The 19,262-nt window shown below is 36.3% G+C and overlaps 1 protein-coding gene across 3 annotated transcripts; it reads right to left on the reverse strand.

Moving 5' to 3' along the window:
• Nucleotides 1-1,160: 1,160 nt before the first annotated feature.
• Nucleotides 1,161-15,676, reverse strand: rbm24b (RNA binding motif protein 24b). 3 transcript variants are annotated; one of them, XM_067411273.1, is made up of 5 exons: nt 15,296-15,676; nt 14,501-14,624; nt 14,089-14,143; nt 11,740-11,799; nt 1,162-3,582 (listed from the first exon to the last, which is right to left on the reverse strand). In XM_067411273.1, exons 1-5 carry the CDS (start codon nt 15,464-15,466, stop codon nt 3,246-3,248), a joined length of 747 nt encoding a protein of 248 aa, XP_067267374.1. In that variant the 5' UTR covers nt 15,467-15,676; the 3' UTR covers nt 1,162-3,245. The 3 variants fall into 3 exon arrangements, with proteins under 3 accessions (XP_067267384.1, XP_067267393.1, XP_067267374.1); XM_067411283.1 differs by lacking the exon at nt 11,740-11,799 and having other exon boundaries at nt 1,161-3,582; XM_067411292.1 differs by lacking the exons at nt 11,740-11,799; nt 15,296-15,676 and having other exon boundaries at nt 1,161-3,582; nt 14,501-14,642.
• Between the last annotated feature and the right edge of the window lie 3,586 nt (nt 15,677-19,262).

Here is a 19,262-nt window from a genome sequence, read left to right on the forward strand (position 1 = left end):
TCAGTGTTAACCACTTGTTGCTGCATAAGGGTAACCTAAAAATGAAAATAATGTCATTAATTACTCACCCTAATGTCATTCTACATCCATTCTACATCTCATCCTAATTCATTCTTCTTTTACTGTCTATGTTCTACACCCGTAAGACCTTCATTCATCTTCAAAACACAAATAAAGATATTTTTGATGAAATCCGATGGCTCAGTGAGGCCTGCATTCACAGCAATGACACTCTCTCAAGATCCATTAATGTATTAAAAACATCACTTCAGTGGTTCTACCTTAATATTATAAAGCGATAAGAATATTTTTGTGCGCCAAAAAAAAAATAAAAAAAATAACGACTTTTCAACAATATAGTGATGGGCCAATTTCAAAACACTGCTTCGGAGCTTTGCGAATCGAATCAGTGACTCGGATCTCCTATCAAACGGCTAAACTGCTTAAACCACGTGACTTTGGTGCTCCAAATCACTGATTCGATTCGTAAAGCTTGTTTTGAAATCGGCCCATCACTATATTGTTGGAAAGTCGTTATTTTGTTTTGTTTTTTTTTGCCGCACAAAATATTGTCGTCGCTTTATAATATTAAGGTAGAACTACTGAACTCAAATGAACTGATGTAAATATGTTTTTAGTAGCTTATGGATCTTGAGAGGAAATGCCATTGCTGTGAATGCAGGCCTCACTATATTTTAAATATAGACCAGAATATGATCCAAAACTCTACCATGTTGACAGTTACTACAAAACGGCAACAAGAAAAGGTTAAAGGAATAATCTGTTTACAAAACTAGTTTTTAGGCATCATACTTAATGCAGAAAATAACTTCAAAATGAAATTAAAGGGATAGTTCACCCAAAAATTAAATTTTTTGTCATCATTTACTCAGTTTCAAACCTGTATGAATTTCTTTGTTCTGCTGTACACAAAGAAAGATATTTAGAAGAATGTCAGTAACCAAATAGATCTTGGCCCCCATTGACTACCATTTTAGGAGAATTAAACACTCTGGTAGTCAATCTGTTTGGTTACCGAGATTCTTCCAAATATCTCCCTTTACTATACTTATAAAACTTAATGTGTTTACACATCATCTACCTACTATTTTTGGTTGCACTGAATTACTACTAATAATTAAAGTGGTTAAAAAAAAAAAATACACAGAAAATAAGTGAGACCTGATACTTTTTTAATAAATCATCAGAATTGCTTTTATACACATTTTATCAAATGTCAGTCATTCCATGTGATACTCCAATGTTTTGCAAATGCATTTTCATCAACAGAGAGCAAAGTGTAAATAATGACCTACAGGATGACTATGACAAAGCTTGTTTAACGAAAAGCAAACTTTGTTGCAAGTGGACTGGTGTTGTTAGATATGGCCTTTTAATACACAAATACATCAGTTCTGTAGCTGCACATATGATTGCAATAATTTCCTTTCGTCACATTCGTCCCGTTATTAACATAATATTAAATAACACAAAGGCAACAACAAACCCAATTCAATAACATTCACTAAAGCATAATGAAGGCACATTAATCCAGAGTAGTGTGATCAGTAGGCATACACTAATATTGAAACATACAGTGTCTTTCAGTAGTGCTCATAGCTTTCGAATATTTAGTTTTAAATATAAAAAAAATCACCTTTTCGATAACCTCAACCGATGTGCAAGTACAACAAAAATGTCCTATCAGTGATGTAAGGCACAGTAGTGTAAATGCTGAACACTGTTTGCTGTCCTTTAAGGCACTTTGTCTTCTTAAGTCAAATATATGATAACCATTTCAACAGTCACATAAGCAGGCTCATGAGGTTATAACAGGTCATAGTCGTGAAATGTCAAGGTGCAACTTTTAAATAGCTGTGAGTTTATGAAAATAACCAGGCATCCATCAGCATAAATACAGATGATGCACAAATATTGGTGACATTTGAAACCTGTGATGCATTAAAGTAATAGATCACCTAAAAATATCAATTCTGTCATGATTTACTCACCCTCATGTTGGTCAGATTTTTGTTCGGTGGAAAATAAACGCAGGAATTTTGAAGATTTGATGTGGTTAGTGCATCATTTCTGAATCTGAATGCAAATGTGAATATGATGGTTTTACTTTTAAGTGTAAATAGCCAAACCAAAAAGTCTCACTTTTAACAGTATGGTTTTATTAGTTAACTACATTAGTTAACATGAACTAGCAATGAAAATACTTCTACCGAATTTATTAATCTTAGTCAATGTTAATTCCAACATTTAACAATATATTTTTAACATTAGTTAATGCACAAAGTGAAACAATGAGCACTTAGAATTTTATTAATGCTAACAAATATTAAAGGGTTAGTTCACCCAAAAATGAAATTTCTGTCATTAATTATTCGCCCTCCAAACCTTCATTCATCTTCAGAACACAAATTAAGATATTTTTGATGAAATCCGAGAGTTTTTATCTCCCATAGAACGCAACCGTCATTCGAGAATATATTGTTAAAATAGTCAACATGACTACAGTGGTTCAAAAACGTAATGTTATGAAGCGACGTAAGACAGGGGGGAGAAGATACCGTTGAATAAAGTTATTTTTGTTTTGTTTTGCACACAAAAAGTATTCTCGTCGCTTCACTGTAGTCACTTTGACTATTTTAACGATGTCTTTACTACTTTTCTGGACCTTGAATGTGGTCATATACGTTGCTTTCTATGAGAGATAAAAAAACAACAACTCAGATTTCATCAAAAATATCTTCATTTTTGTTCTGAAGATGAACGAAGGTATTAGAGATTTGGAACGACATGAGGGTGAGTAATTAATGAAAGAAATTTCTTTTTTTTTTTTTTTTTTAAATAAATGCTTTAAAATATATTGCTCATTGTTAGTTCATTTTAGCTAATCATTAACTACTGTTAACAAATAAGACCTTCTTATAAAGTGATACTGTAAGGGTTTTCAATGACATGAGGGTAAGAAAATTGTATAATATTCCTTAAATGCTGGTACATAAGAAACTTGGTGGCACTGAAGAGTTAATTAACAGCATTGTGTTTGAAAAGCTACTGCCTACAGCTTTCTTCTCCGTAATAAATATTAAATACTACAAATAAAATGACGAGAACAGCAATAATAACAGTAACAGAACAATAAAAAAAAAGTATATCAGTTTCTTTGGCTGACACGGTAAAAAGTGGCACAGTCATAAATGGTCAAACGACCAGCTTTTCTTTTCTTCATCTCACTGCATGCGGTCCGTCTGGAGCTGCTGCGGCTGGTATTGACCGAACGCGGCCGCCGTAGCCCCGGGCGCAGGAGACGCGAGAGGCTGCTGGACGTAACCGTAGCCGGTCGTGGCGACGTAACCCGTGGCGGCTGGTGAGGCAGCGTATGGATACTGATCGTAAGCTGCGGCGGCAGCAGCGGTGGCGGCAGCGGAGTACTGCGCGTAGGCTGCGCCGGTGTAATCCAAGTATGGAGAGGCTGCGGCCGCCGCAGAGGCCGCGGATGGCTGGACGTGCGGGATCACGACGCTGGGCTGCACGAATGCCTGCGGGTACACATAGTGAGCAGGAATCCTGAGGGACAGAGAGATACTGGGATTAAACGGGGAACGAGAAAAGCATTCTGCGCACAGCAGCTGCACTTCAACAGAGAAACAGCACAGTGCATTAAAGGGTTATTCACATAAATAGGATTGCCACAATAGAGCATGCTGGGAAGAGTCAATGATCAGCTGTCAGCAATTCTATCATTTCATATAAGAAGATGCACCTAACTTACAGTATTTTCAGGCATTTTACAAACTAAAAATAAACTGCCTTTTTGTTTTTGATCTGAAACTCACTGCAGATGCTAAAAAACACCAATAGGCCTCATTAATTAAATACAAGCAGAATGAATTTGTGTAAATGATTAATTAAATCATCATTTCACTTTTTTTAACTTTTGTTAGTGTGTAATGTTGCTGTCTGACATCTGCAAAGCTACGACGCTCAAAGTGCAATGCAAAGGGAGATATTTTCTTTTACAGAAATTGCTTTTTAAGGACTACAACAAATGGCTGGTAGGGACTACAACGAGCTTCTTCCTGGGTTGGTGACATCACAAACCGCACAATTTACATAAACCCCGCCCCCAAGAATACGCAACAAAGGTGGTGAGGCCATACTGGGCTGCTTTAGAGAAGAGGAAGAGTTGTTGTAGTAGAGTGTTGTTGACATGCCGTCATTTTACGCCGGACTGCTTCACAAACGAGGGTCAATTCAACACAAAAGATGAACATGACGGCACATGCTAGTGGATGAGTTGAATCAACTCCACATCAACTACATAAATTTATCCACTAACCATTCAGAAACGTCTAAAAGTTGTAACTTCTTCCTGAGTCTCTCCATCAGTGTCGACTCCGGTTTGAACAATGTAAGGCTGAACACCGTTACTGACAATCCTCATTTTGGCTGCGTGAGATTCTCCAGCTTTGTTGTCGTTGAGCAACTGAAGCGTTAGCTGTTAAAGGGGGCGGGGAGCAGCAGCTCATTTGCATTTAAAGGGACACACACATAAATGGCGTGTTTTTGTTCACACCCAAATAGGGGCAAATTTGACAAGCTATAATAAATGATCTGTGGGCTGAAACTTCTCTGACACATTCTGGAGACACCAGAAACTTATATTACATCTTGTAAAAGGGGCATTATAGGTCCCCTCCAGACATCAATTTTGCCCTCTACTGTACACAGTATGTTAAGTGAGTTTATTTTCTAAGTCTACAGGGACAAACATGCCCATAGTTTAAGATTTATGAATGTTTTGCACAGATTCTTTCTGCTTGTGCTTCATGAATGAGGCTTAAATGTCATTAGTGCTGCCACTAACAAGAATCCATCTTTAGTCACTGAGCTGACCATTTTAGTTTCTAATGATGATTCAAATGAATGCTTTTGTATTATTGATATCATGGCAAACCTATTTCATTTGCAAACTCAGCATTCAATCATGAGTTCACATCCTAATATTGCTTAACCCCCCACTCCAAATGCCAGGGTAAAAATAACTATGGATGTCAAAGCAGATCGATCAATATCACAGCAGAAAAAACCCTTCCAAAAAAAAGAAAGAAAAAAGAATAGAGTGACACCAATTCTGCAGTCATAAACAGGGTCAATGTTACGGTCACACCAAACAATATTTAAAAAGAAAGAAGAGAAATCCAGTTAACTTACACACGCACACGAAAGAAAAAAAACACACTCGCGTGCGTTCACACGTCACCGCGTCCACTGCACACAAACACAACGTTTGAAGAGTGGAAATCTGCTGCTCAACACACCGAGAGACATCAAATCTAACACATACTACTTCTGTTTGCTGCTGTGCTGATGGGAAAATAAGCAGCAAGCTCTTAAAAAAAAAATAGTTCACCCAAAATTGAAAATTCGGTTATCATTTACTGTTCCAAACCTGTATGAGTTTCTTTCTTCTGGTGAACACAAAAGATATTCTGAAGCATGTGTGTAACCAAACAGTTGATGGCCCCCTTTGACTTCCATAGTTCTTTTCCCCATAGTATGGAAGTCAAAGGGGGCCATCAACTGTTCGGTTACACACATGCTTCAGAATATCTTTTGTGTTCACCAGAAGAAAGAAACTCATACAGGTTTGGAACAACTTGAGGGTGAGTAAATGATGGAAAAAAATTTTTTTTTGGGTGAACTATCCCTTTAAACTGTGTTTATTCAGCATTTTTACACTGCAAAAAAAGCTGCATTTGAAGTGACGAAGTATACAGGTAAAACACATTTCACCCCAAAATAAAATGAAAATCGAAACATTTAAAATTACTTATTTTACATAAAATGTTTTGTTTTACAACAGTGACCTTATTTTCAAGATAATTATAAATGAATGCATCTAGACATCTTTCTTAATTATTCTTGTTACTGTAATACAATACAAAATATTTTACTGTCTTAAAAGTATTTTTATTTAAATTATGGCTGCACGATTTTGGAAAAAAAATGACATTGCGATATTTTGCTTTTCTGCGATATGAAAATTTCACCAGATGATTTGAATAGCTCTGTTTGTAAAGAACTCATCATTCTAGGATGATTGGGGTGATTTTGTAGGGCAGTGCATCTGCATAGAAAATAATAAACAAATTACAAGCATAGATACATTTACGGAAGAGGATTAGGGCCAAGCAATAATAAAAAAATAAAACCATCTCGAGATTAAAGTTGTTAAATTGAGAAAAAACTTGTTAAACTTCGAGAAAAAAGTCGAGATAAAATGTTGAGAATAAACTCGTTAAATTACGAGAAAAAAGTCATTAAATTATGAGAAAAAAGTTGTTAAATTACGAGAACAAATTCGTTAAATTATGAATTTGTTCTCATAATTTAGCGACTTTATTCTCAACATTTTATCTCGACTTTTTTCTCGAAATTTAACAATTTTTTTCTCGAAATTTAACAACTTTAATCTCGAGATGGTTTTATTTTTTCATTATTGCTTGGCCCTAATCCTCTTCCGTATAAATTAAATAGAACAAAGATATAAATTAAATAAACAGTGCTTTATGTTTTTAAAGTGTATTTAGGTACAGACATTGAATAATAAAATGTAAAATAACACCGCATAGTCTTCACTGAATAAATTAAAAAGAATTAATATAATTAATTAATACAATTTATTTTTGTTAAAGCAACAAAAACAAAAGATTAACATTGGTGACAAAAACAACTGCAGGTTTATTAGGCTGCTGTCACTTTAAGACAAATGCATGGAACCAATTTGATACGCATCAGTTTTCTTTCTCAAATGTTTACAACACATAACCAACTGTGTTCATGAGGGTGCTCGCCGAGATGGGCATTTTGACGTAATTTTGCGTGCACGCGTCTGTTCAAGCTCAAAAAGAAGAGAAAGAGAACTGAATTCGGTGTTCTCGTGCTGTCAGCACGGCTCTGTGCGTGTGCACAGAAAACAGCGCAAGTTCCAGTCTTGCGCTTGATGTTTAAACTGACAGAACTTAAAGACACATGCAAATGATAAACTTTCACTCTATTATGGATGAACTTTGCAATTAATCTGTGGAACCAATTACTACAATCCCTATAGGTTACTTGACATCGCACATCCTCCCATGTGACTATCGTGGATGCCATTTCAATACTAAAACGATATATCGTGCAGCCCTAATTTAAATCATTAGAAATTAAAGGCAGCACAGAAAATACTATGGAAGCTTGTTTCCTACACAGAATAAAAAAAAAAAAATAAAAAAAAAATGTATTTTACAATTCTGACTTTTTCCCAGAAATGTGAGATATAAATTTGCAAGTCATAATTACCTTTTTTATTTTTTTATTCCATGGTGGAATTAATTTTATTTAATTACTAATTTATTTATCACAATTCTGACTGAGTTTATATCTCGCAATTCTGAGTTTCGGAATTTTGAGATAAAAAGGTGCAATTACCTTTTTTTTTAGTTTTTTTTTTTTTTTGTTGGTGGAAACAAGCTTCTATAAAATACTCAAAATATATTTGAAAATAAAAATCTTTTTGAGGAACTAAAAACACAAATGTCAATGCAAAAAATAAGCAAATAAATAAATAATATGCTTGAAAGTTGATCGTTGATTGTTGTGCACAGCTGTCATTAAATGGGATACATGCTTAGTTTTAGGACAGCGGCCAGCGCTTTTATTTTAGCCAATCAGAAACATTCTTCATCTGTGAATCATTTTGCACATAAGGAAAATGAGTCTCGCATAGACTTTTGACTTCAGCAAGCCTGGTACACACTGCAGCTATGAAATAAGTTATCTAAATGGCTAAAATTGCTTAAAGGATTAGTTCACTTCAGAATTAAAATTTTCTGATAATTTATACGCACCCCCATGTCATCCAAGATGTTCATGTCTTTCTTTCTTCAGTCGAAAAGAAATTAAGGTTTTTGAGGAAAACATTCCAGGATTTTTCTCCATATAGTGGACTTCAACAGTTACCAACGGGTTGAAGGTCCAAATGTCAGTTTCAGTGCAGCTTCAAAGAGCTCTACATGATCCCAGACGAGGAATAAGAGTCTTATCTAGAGAAACCATCGGTCATTTTCTAAAAAAATAAATAAAAATAATATACTTTTTTACCACAAATACTCATCTTGCACTGCTCTTTTTTTTTTTTTTTTTAGAAAATGACCAATTATTTCACTAGTTAAGACCCTTATTCCTCATCTGGAATCATGTAGAGCTCTTTGAAGCTGCACTGAAACTGACATTTGGACCTTCAACCCGTTGGTAACTGTTGAAGTCCACTATATGGAGAAAAATCCTGGAATGTTTTCCTCAAAAACCTTAAAAAGAAAGAAACACAAACATTTTGGATGACATGGGGGTGAGTAAATTATCAGGAAATTTGAATTCTGAAGTGAACTAATCCTTTATTGGACCTTTAATTTGACAGTGTAAAGATGCCTGAAGTCATAAATACTAAAAGTGGAAGGGCTTCATTTCTCACACACATTTAAAAAATAATACCCCTCTATGTTGCCAGGCAGATTTTAAATTTTATTTTTCCTTGGCTAAAAATGAGCCCTAACCAGCAAACATGCAAAAACAACAGGTGTTTGTGTTAAATCTGTCCATAGATTAGTTCAGAGTCTCTAACACACCATTCCTTACTGTCAATCTCCTGGAGTGACAGGACAGGCTGTGGTGAGGCTATTTTCTGCTGCCCTTGCCATCATAAAAGGAGAGCCTGAGCAACGCTATCAGCAACAGATGGCCCAACACTTTAACTCAGTCTGAACCCTTCATTGCCTGTAAACACACAGGCATTACTACACACTATAATATGTGTTTGTAAAGGCAAAACTGTCTGTGGTAAACAAATTAGATGTAGTAACAACTGGCCACATCTCAAAAAGTTCTTTCAATGTACTTAATTATACTGACACTCACTTTACTACAAGAGTTGCATGTAGTGTAACACTTTACAATAAGGTCACTTTAGATTACCTAACAATGAGCAATACATTTATGACAGTATTTATTCATTATTGCTGACGTTAGTTAATCAAAATAACTGTTCATTGTTAGTTCATGTCAGGTCAGGTCCATTAAATAATATTAACAGATACTTTATTGATTTTAATAAAGTACTAGTAAATGTTGAAATTAACCTAATGAATGCTTTAGACGTATTTTTCATTGTCAGTTAATGTTAACAAACGTAACTAACTCATGTTAACAAATGGAACCTTATTGTAAAGTTATACCGCATATAGTATATAACCATTTTCTTGTTAATGAACTGAGTGATTTCCAGGAACTGGAAAATTTACTGTAATACAACATATAATTATGAATGTGGAATAAAATTCGACCTAATTTCGAGCGTGTCATTGTTAAAAATACCCCTGTTACTAAGCTGCGTCGGCAACTTTCTTACTACGGGGGTTGCCAGAGTTCAGGGCTAATTTAAGGTACTTTGTAAATCACAGAAACAGAGGGACTGATCTCTCGGATCTTGTGTCTCTGAACACCTGTTGTCTCGTGGGCGCTCTGAATGTCGTTGTGTTCCAAACTAAAGCACAGCGCTGCAGCTGTTCTCTTTGGTTCAGTCCTCTGTGAGAATATATATTGTCCTTGATCGGTGCGAGTTGACTGAATCATGGAAGGACAGAAGTAACTGTGTACTGGATCAGTAAGCAGTACAATACAGTGAAATACTGTGGTTTCTTAGGCCCAAAATGTTCCGAACTCACTTTTAGCTATGCAAACTCGATTTTTATTGCATTCTGAAATGTATAGAATGCAATGCATAACATGTGTTGCATTCTAAGAAATTCTTTAATAATAATAATAATAATAATAATAATACATTATATTTATTACATTATACATTATATATATAGTTCTTTTTAAGTCAGTTTACATAAGATAAAAATGACAAAAAAGCTTGTTTGTTGCAACTACCTGAATAATAATATATCTGGTTTAAAGACAGACTAATGTTTGAAATTACCACAGTAATTTACTTTAAGGCAGTATCGCATGCATCCATTGCAGATAAGGCAATTCCAGAGTGCATTGCGACAAGCAATGAAGTGAAAAATGTCAATTATAAATAAAGTAGTGGCCAAAAGTGATAGGATATTTGTTTTTAATGACCCTACAAGTTCGATTAAACCATCAAAATATGAGGAAAATATTTTAGATTTTTTTTAAAAATATTTTAAATATGAGGCAAGAACAAAACACTAAACTTAAGTTATGGTATTTATCTGACAAAATTATTTGGCAAAAAGTAGTGCTGTCAAACGATTAATCACAATTAATCGCATCCAAAATAATTAATAAATATGTTAATATAAATAAATATTCATTTATTATGTATATATAAATATACACACATGCATTTATATAGTTAACAAAAAATATGTTATATTTATCCATAGTACACACATATATTATGTAAACAAGCGTTTATTTTGGATGCGATTAATCGTTTGACAGCACTACAAAAAAAAGGCAAACTACTGCGGCAGATTTTATTTTACTATGCAAAAAAATGCACAAAAAACACAAAACGCTCAGAGGAATATTCAGTGACATACATTGACTACAACATAAGTTAGTTTTCTCTGGTTTTTGCATGTATTCCTTTGTATGACAGCCTGGCCAAAAATAATGTCAGGACAAGTTGGCAAGTTTCATTGTGTTATCACAAATAAAACGATCGACTCCAGGCACAACTACGCAATATGCTTACAAAATCTTTAGTAATATATGAAGAAAGGGTGAAGAAGGCTTGGACATCTTAGGCTGGACATCACTTTTGGTCACTACTATATACTTGCAACACTAGAAAACACTGATAAAAACAGTTAAATTAATTTAAAATATTTGATTTTGTTGTGTATTATATGCTTATTAGAGAATGTAGACTTTAACTGCATTAAAATCAATTGAATGTCCAGTTACCCGCTATATTTAAGACATACAATTGTCAATAGTCAATTCAGAATGATTGTAAGCAAATTCCGTCTATTTTTCACAAAGAGGTTTAGGGAAAAGTGAATGTAAGACACTGTCAGGGAAAAAGCCAAACGATTCATTAGTAAAATAAAAGAACAGAGGCACATGAGATACACTGCAACATGCAAGCCATGAGTTGTTTTGAGGGTGCGCCAGTCAAGAAAGACAAACTTTGACCCCTTCAATAACAAAACACTGAAACGTCTGTTCAAATGAATAAAAATCAGTAAGAACAAGCTGTGCACAATCATCAAGAAAATGGAAAAGGCGTTCCCAGCACCCCAAGACAAAGATATGACCGTCTCCCCGAATCCCCACGTCCTACTATACACTCATTTCTATTAAAAGCACACGGTTTAGCTATGAAAACCACTTCAGACAGGTCCAAACGCACACAAAAGCTACTCTCCAAAAAAACAACAACAACGTCCATGCAAGCTAATCACCATTTGAGAGTGTACATGATTGAGTCTACTGGTAGAGCTTATGAATTCTGACTTTGTTCAGCTTGTTCACCTCTTAGGTTATGTTAACCGAAAGCGAGCCTGTCAGATCAGAGAGAGACACATTACATTGAGTCACGCTGGAAAGAGGAAGTGACAGACGTAGACTTTTCAGGAGTTGACAACAGTGCAAATAAAACGCACACAACAACAACAACAAAGATAAAATGCACACACACACCTCATAACCTGGCGGAAAGGGGGAGGATACAGTAATGGGGAATGATCATCCTCACTATCTCTATGACACAAGGAGAACAACATTTTATAACACAGGAATCCATCGAAAATGCACAGAAATCAATACAATTATGCTTTACAGAATATTGCAACATGTAGGAATATGATATTGTTGATCATCACACATTTATCTTTAAAGGTGAAGTGTGTTATTTCTGAGCATCAAAATAATGAAATTTCCAGTGTCTATAAATCATGCTATTGGGTCAGTGTTACTACCTAGCTAACAAACGTTTTGCTAACATTCCCATTAAGTTATGAAAATGTTATTTCTGAATGTTTCCCGAACATTTTTGGTTATGTGAATGTTAAAGGGTTAGTTCACCCAAAAATGAAAATAATGTCATGAATTACTCAGCCTCATGTCATTTCAAACCTGTAAGACTTTCGTTCATCTTCAGAACACAAATTAAGATATTTTTGATGAAATCTGAGAGCTTTCTTTACCTCCATTGACAGCCTACGCAACTACCACTTTCAAGGCCCAAAAAGGTAGTAAAGACATCATAAAAGTAATCCATGTGAGTGCTTGTTTGCAGGAAAAATTTTTTATTTATTTACAAAATATAAATCTCCAACGTGCATTCATGCAACAACGTCTGCTCTCCTGTCAACACAACACACATGCGTCTTGGTGCTTGCACGCTTGAGATGTATATTTTGTAAATAAAGTTAATAAAGTAAATAAAATAAGGTTAAACCACTGAGTCACATGGATTACTTTACTGATGTCTTTACTACCTTTCTGGGGCTTGAAAGTGGTAGTTGCGCAGGCTGTCAATGGAGGTAAAGAAAGCTCTCAGATTTTATCAAAAATATCCTAACTTGTGTTTTGAAGATGAACGAAGGCCTTACGAGTTTGGAGCGACATGAGGGTGAGTAATTAATGACGGAATTTTCATTTTTGGGTGAACTAACCCTTTAATGGAACATTCCATTTTTTAATTTTGCAAATTTTATGGGAATGTTACTTTTGAATGTTCTCTGAAACGCTAGATGAAAGTTCAACTAAAATGTTTCAGAACAAAAGCACCATGAACGATGTATATATAACATTTTTGAGAACATTATTAAAGGCACAATATGTAATTTTTCACCACTAGAGGTTGCATTTTCAAAACAAAAGGCATAGCATGAAGGCGCCTTGATTTCGCAGAATCATGGGAGGTGTTGTCTTCACGTCTACAGCTGGTGGAAATGAATCCGATGGGATATTCATGGATGAGATAATGTATTAAAGATTTAATAACATTACTTTAGTATGAAGCAAGGTGCGGCTGAAAGCCGTTGGAGTATAACGAAGCCGCTGGAGCGATTGCTAATGAGAGACGAGCGCGACACACGGCTCGAGAGCAGTGGAGCTTTTATTCTGCTTCTTCCGGCACATGAGGTAACGCAGTCCTGTTTTATCATATTAGATACATTTGTGTGTTGAAAGTTGTTATAGTGCTACTCTGCGTTCACTCGACGGCTGCCATGAGACACTTGTTGCACACTGCAGTAAGCTAGATCGATATTAGGCATGGTAAAACATGGTACTCGCCGTAAATCAAGAAAACAAGATTTAAACAGTAGACTTACTGTGTTGAGCTATATAACATGATTCGTTTTCTGTCGATGAATGTATCCAAACAGTTTGCCTGTTTAATAAAACACACAATATATTAAAGCGGCTTTGGTGTTTCCGTGGTTTCTACAAAATAAAACTGGAAATCGATGGTAACGCGGGTATGATGTAACTGATAGGCGATACACGGACTGTGTCCTGATTAAAATTGCTCATTTCTCGGGATTTAAACGTTTTTGGAAACATTTGGGATAATGTAAATACATAAGTCAACAAAATATATAACACTGTTCTAGTGGTTTTTGGATATTTTAATCTAAAAAAATCTTGCATATTGTGCCTTTAAAGATCAGATAACCGAACAAACGTTCTATTAACGTTACTGGAAGAACGTCTGTTCATGACTTGCCAGATTATTAGCCACAGTTCTGAAACTGATATCTGGGTGTGTTGTGATGCTCAAAAAAACAGATCAATGTTTGAAATCATCACAGTCACAGTGTTTCACTCTTCAGGGGAATTAATCTATTAATTATTTACTTGTAGTGACCCTTAAGGTGTGATGCATGAAAGCATAACAAAAATCACACACAATCACCTTTAAAGCAAGGAAAAGGTAAAAACGGTAAAACTTTTTCTAAGATGACAAAAATCTCATATTTTTACAAAAGAGAACAGATAAAATGAGCCTAAAACTACACAAAAAAAAAATTTCACACTTACCCATAAGGCCGTTGGATAAACGTGGGGTGTATTTGAGGGACACCAAATGAAAATCCTGTGGAAAAAGACAACCTTATTGCATTTATTTTTATATTTCCATTATACAATCGCATACAATGATCAAAATAATAGGCATTGTTTCTATAAAAAAACAAAGCAAGAACATTCATATTAATTTAATAACAAAATTATCATATATATGCCAGCAAACCATGCATTTTGCATTTTTCTTTATTGCATTTTACAAACAATCCAGATGTGACAATTACACAAGCATTTCTGTATTCTCTGTATGTAATCTCAATTTAGGAACCAACGTGTGATGCTCTGAAGCATGCATGGTTTCTACTCTACATAGGTCCGCCAACAGCGTGAAGCTTTCGGTCTGTGGCGAGTGACCGGACCCTCTTACCTGGCTGCATGATTCGTGGTTTGGCCCCCAGGTACGCCAGGTTAACATTGGCTTTCCTACCGTCTATGATGGGGTTTGGGTCCTTACAGGCTCTTTCTGCTGCAGCTCGATCAGCCATCGTCACCTACACACACACGAACAGAGCAACACAAAAATACATGCGGTATTTTCAATGATTATCCATGTGAATGGGATGTGTTGATAGTTTAATATTATAAGTGACTGCAAGCAGTGTTGGGTAAGTAACTCAAAAAAATTAATGAATAACTAGCTACTAATTACATCTTCATAAGCATAATTAGATTACTGTACTAATTACTTATTACTTTCTAAATCCCATATCAAGCCTTTAGCAGTTGAACAACACAAGGATAGACCCTTTTAATTTTTTCATATAAATAATGTAAAATTGCATAAATTATTCTTGAGTATTTAAAGGCAGAAGTTTACATTAAAAACATAGATTTTATCATTAGACGTTAAATTGATGTTAAATAAACTTTTGTTTTTATATAGAATTGTTCTGTAGTCTATTCAGTATGCAATTACATCATGAGTAACTGTAATTAAATTACAGAAAAATTAAGACTAATACATTGTAGCCTACTTTACATTGTCAAGGGAAAAGCAATTAAATTACTTAGTACTTAATTCATTACTTAGTAATCCATTACACCCAACACTGACTGCAAGTAAATACAGATTATTATATAGATAGATAGATAGAGAGAGAGAGAGAGATAGATAGAGAGAGAGAGAGAGAGAGAGAGAGAGAGAGAGAGAGAGAGAACTTACAAAACCATAGCCTCTGGATTTTCCAGTTTGCCTGTCAGTAATAACAACAGCCTCCTCGATTTCTCCAAACACTTCAAAGTATTTTCTGAGGCTTGAGTCGGTGGTGTGATACGGAAGACCTCCGACGAAGATCTTGGTGTATGTGGTGTCCTTCTGAGAGCTGTGCATCATCCTCACGATGGGTCGCGCGCAGTTCAGCGAAAACAAACAGTGCAAAAGTTTCACTACGACTGGTTAAATAAATAACAACTCGTATTCTTGGAAGGTAGCAGTAACAAATGTATATGACAGAGCGCAAATTATTTGATATGAGGTAGAATAAACCACAGCAAACTAGCGCGTCTGTCAGGCGACAAAACTTAACATGCCATATGGTTTTGGTGGCTCTCACTCACACGCGGAGAGACCCCGCCCATTGCCAATTTAACCACGCCCATGGTTAATATTAACCACACCCACATTCTAGGAACCTCTCCTGTTCCTTGACCGAGGTTGCTACATTTATTGCTTACTCACTTTCATGTGACTAAAGAGTTTGTAGTTTCAATTTCAGAATATTTTTGGTGCCTGTTGCCGGTCCAAATGGTCTATTTTAACTTCAGCTTTAATAATGATTCGAAGGATTGTTCAATGTTGTTCAAAGCTGTTATTTTATTTTATGCTCAGTGCTAACAAAAATTAGAGGAAACTTTAGGATGTTCTGCCACTTAACTCCAAGCCATGGGTTTAATTCCCATGGTTAGTTCCTTTAGATGAGAACATCTGGCAAATGCATAAATGTGTGTTGTGTTCCAGAAGTATTCAGAGATTCTATTTCAGATGTTCCCTGCTTCAGTCTGACACAATGACCTAGTGACCCAGGAACTTAACATGATAATGTAGGTCAAAGTTCAGACTCAGAGTTAGACAACATAATTCTTGTGAAGAGTAGATAAAATCAGCCAGTTAAAACAATACAATACTCTTGCCGAAATGCACACCTTGGTAGCCATTTACTTCAACAAATTATTCATTCATTAATTTATGATAGTTCTTTTTGTTGCATGATTCTAAACCTGAATACTAATGTTCTCAATTAAGTTGTGCAAAGTTACAATGTCCATTTTGGCATGTGTGTGTGTAAAATATATAAGATAATCAGTGAATAATTGTAGGGGCTGAGGTTTTGTTTTTTAAAATGTAGCAACAAAATACAGTAACAAAGTCGGAGAAACATTGGTTGCTAAATTTTGCTATGACATGTATTTAAAGTCCCCCTGTTGTCAACAATTTTATCCCTTAAATCTCATCTTTGATCACCAAAATTACATATTTAAATGTTTTTTCCTTGAAAAAAAAAAAGCCTTTGGGACGATCAGGGCAGGCGAGAGCCGTGAGGGAAAGTGGCGCGAGTGTTAATGAGCGTCAGCTGCGTGTTGCACCGGTCTCGAATCTCTCAGGGAGGAGCTCTGGAAGCATAAAAGGGGAGCGACGACAGTGAAGGACGAGAGAGGACAAGGCTTGGGTTTTATGTTATGTTTTATTATGTTTGTGTGGCTGGCAGATGTCCGTGAGGGTCTGCTGGCAGTTACTTTTGTTTTGTATTTGTTAATTTTTATATTAAAGTTATGTTGAACGTTTTCCGGTTCCCGCCTCCTTCTTCCCGTATCTACAAACATTTCTACAGCCTTACAATAGCTTAAATGTACACCCTTGCCTCATTTAGTATATGCGGTTCTATGAATATGCAAATTAGCCCCACCTCCACTCACGCACACCAGCTCAGAGATCCACTTGTTAAAGCCCAGGGTATACTTCACTTTCCGCGCCCGGATGCGTCTCGCGCATCTTTCAAAGTATACTTAAACCACGGATGCGCGAGTTCGACACATGTGCAGTACAATTTTCTCTATACTTTTTTCTACCAGACATCGTGTCATCAGCCGGACATTCGCTGGGCAGGATCAGAGAATAAAAATAGTGCATCCACCATAGTAACATAGTTCAGAAGATACACCAAGAGAACAAGAACCGAAAACGATGGAGAAGGCATGCTTCTGAGTTTAATCATCTTGTCAGTACTGTGCGTATTGCCACCTAGTGGACTCTTCTGTCCTGCTTGCGCATGCGCTATTGCACACGCACCGTCCTTGCGGTCTCGAAATTTGGGCTGCACACGGACGGGGTGCGTGGCCAGCCAAGAGCCCTCCGCATAACGGAAATTACGTCATGCGGATGGTGCACGAACGTGGGCCCTGTCCCAAATGGCGCACTTCATGTGGACTAGACTACGGTAGACCGTAGGCCGTCCCATTCAGCATTTTAACGCTCTGAAGTGTGCTCAGCAGCGCCCCCTTTGTACCCTTGAAGCGGTCTTCCGCGAAGCCCGCATAGATGCAGGTTCCGCACACTTTAAATACCCAGGAATCCTTGCGAAATGCCAATCAGACAACGGATGGGAGGAGATTTCGCTCAAGAGCAATTGATGACATGGATGAGAAGAAAATATTTAAGTGTAGGTATCATTATGGTTTTCATGACCTAGGTGTACATTTTACCTGTTGTTACTACAGTTTATACAAACATTATGGTCATCGACCAGTGGCTGATATCTCAAACATAATAATAGCGCGTTGAATAATACAATCAAATTATGATTCATTAAATAAATAGAACCGAATGTCAGGGCTGAGTCATATGTAAACCTAGTATTTATATTTAAACCTGTAAATTCATCTGAAACTCACGCACAGACCAGACCGTTATTTCCGGCGTGACGATCGAGTCTGTTCCAAAAATACCTCTCAATGCGCCCTCATGGACTCGCGTCAAGAGCCCTATAGGTCTGCACTACATGACATTCCCAAAGTGTGGACTCTGAGGAAGTCCACAAGTCCAGAGTGTGCCATTTGGAACAGGGCTATGGACGGCCGAAGTATACCCGGGGCTTAACGATCACATGTTGTGGTGATTGGTTACAAGGTAGTTTGGCCCTGTCCCAAATGGCACCCTAAACACTTGCGGCCTTCCTATGAGTCTGCACTTTCATGACGTAATGTCGCTTTGACAACTTGTCTGTTATGGAGCTTGCACCAGTGCGTACTTGGCAAAAGTGCGCATTGAGGGCGCATATCGACTGCAAAGGGGGCGCTCGCGAGCACCCTTCTGAAACCTAAAATTGACAAATGGGACACCCTATAGTCTCATGGGCTTAACGGACACACACACATGTGGCAGCCATCTTAAGTCCACATTTACCTAAAGGGCTATGAAGTGTGCCATTTGGGACAGGGCCTTTGTAACATCAGAAACCACGTTTTTGAGACCGTCTTTGGTTCACTGCAGTTTTAAAGATGCAGTGTGTAAATTTTAGAGGCATCTAGCGGTGAGGTTGTGAATTGCAATATAGAGAAGCTACGGTGGCCAACACAGGACAACAATGTCGTTCTCAGAGACAGAAAAGAGTATACAGTCAAGCCAACGTGCTCTGTAGAGCAGTTTGTCCATTTAGGTCTACTGTAGAAACATGCCGGTGCAAAATGGTGACTTAACATGTGTATTTACATAGAAATGGCTTATTCTAATGTAATAAAAATATAAGGTCTTTATACACCACTGAAAACATAGTTATGTATATTAAATTGCATTTCTGTCAATAGATCCTCCTAAAATTTACACATTGCACCTTTAAGGAGAAAATACTCAGCAATGGTGTTGACTCATGAATCTGCACATGGTTTGTCTTAAAGCATATTAAAAACAGCACATAAACATTAAAAGCTTGATTTTCACCACTGGGGGACTTGAAATTAATAGTTCAGATAAGCAAATCTTTCAAATAAAAAAACAATATAAGAACACACAAAAAACAAGTGTTTGTAAACATTCTGTAATCTACAACATCTTTGTACCAGCATCTGCAGAGATACAATATAAATACAATTCTGTACATTTTATAATATTGTAAATACTATGTTCATACATTTTA

The sequence above is a fragment of the Chanodichthys erythropterus genome, chromosome 2, assembly GCF_024489055.1.
Source record: "Chanodichthys erythropterus isolate Z2021 chromosome 2, ASM2448905v1, whole genome shotgun sequence".
In the NCBI taxonomy this organism is placed as follows: domain Eukaryota; kingdom Metazoa; phylum Chordata; class Actinopteri; order Cypriniformes; family Xenocyprididae; genus Chanodichthys; species Chanodichthys erythropterus.

Excerpts from the sequence above, each read along its gene's own strand:
- rbm24b (XM_067411273.1), bottom strand. The coding sequence starts at position 15,466 with ATGATGCACAGCTCTCAGAAGGACACCACATACACCAAGATCTTCGTC. Across the intron at positions 14,144-14,500 it reads ACCACGAATCATGCAGCCAG|GATTTTCATTTGGTGTCCCT; the intron begins GTAAGAGGGTCC and ends CTTTTTCCACAG. Across the intron at positions 3,583-11,739 it reads CCTTTCCGCCAGGTTATGAG|GATTCCTGCTCACTATGTGT; the intron begins GTGTGTGTGTGC and ends TCTGTCCCTCAG.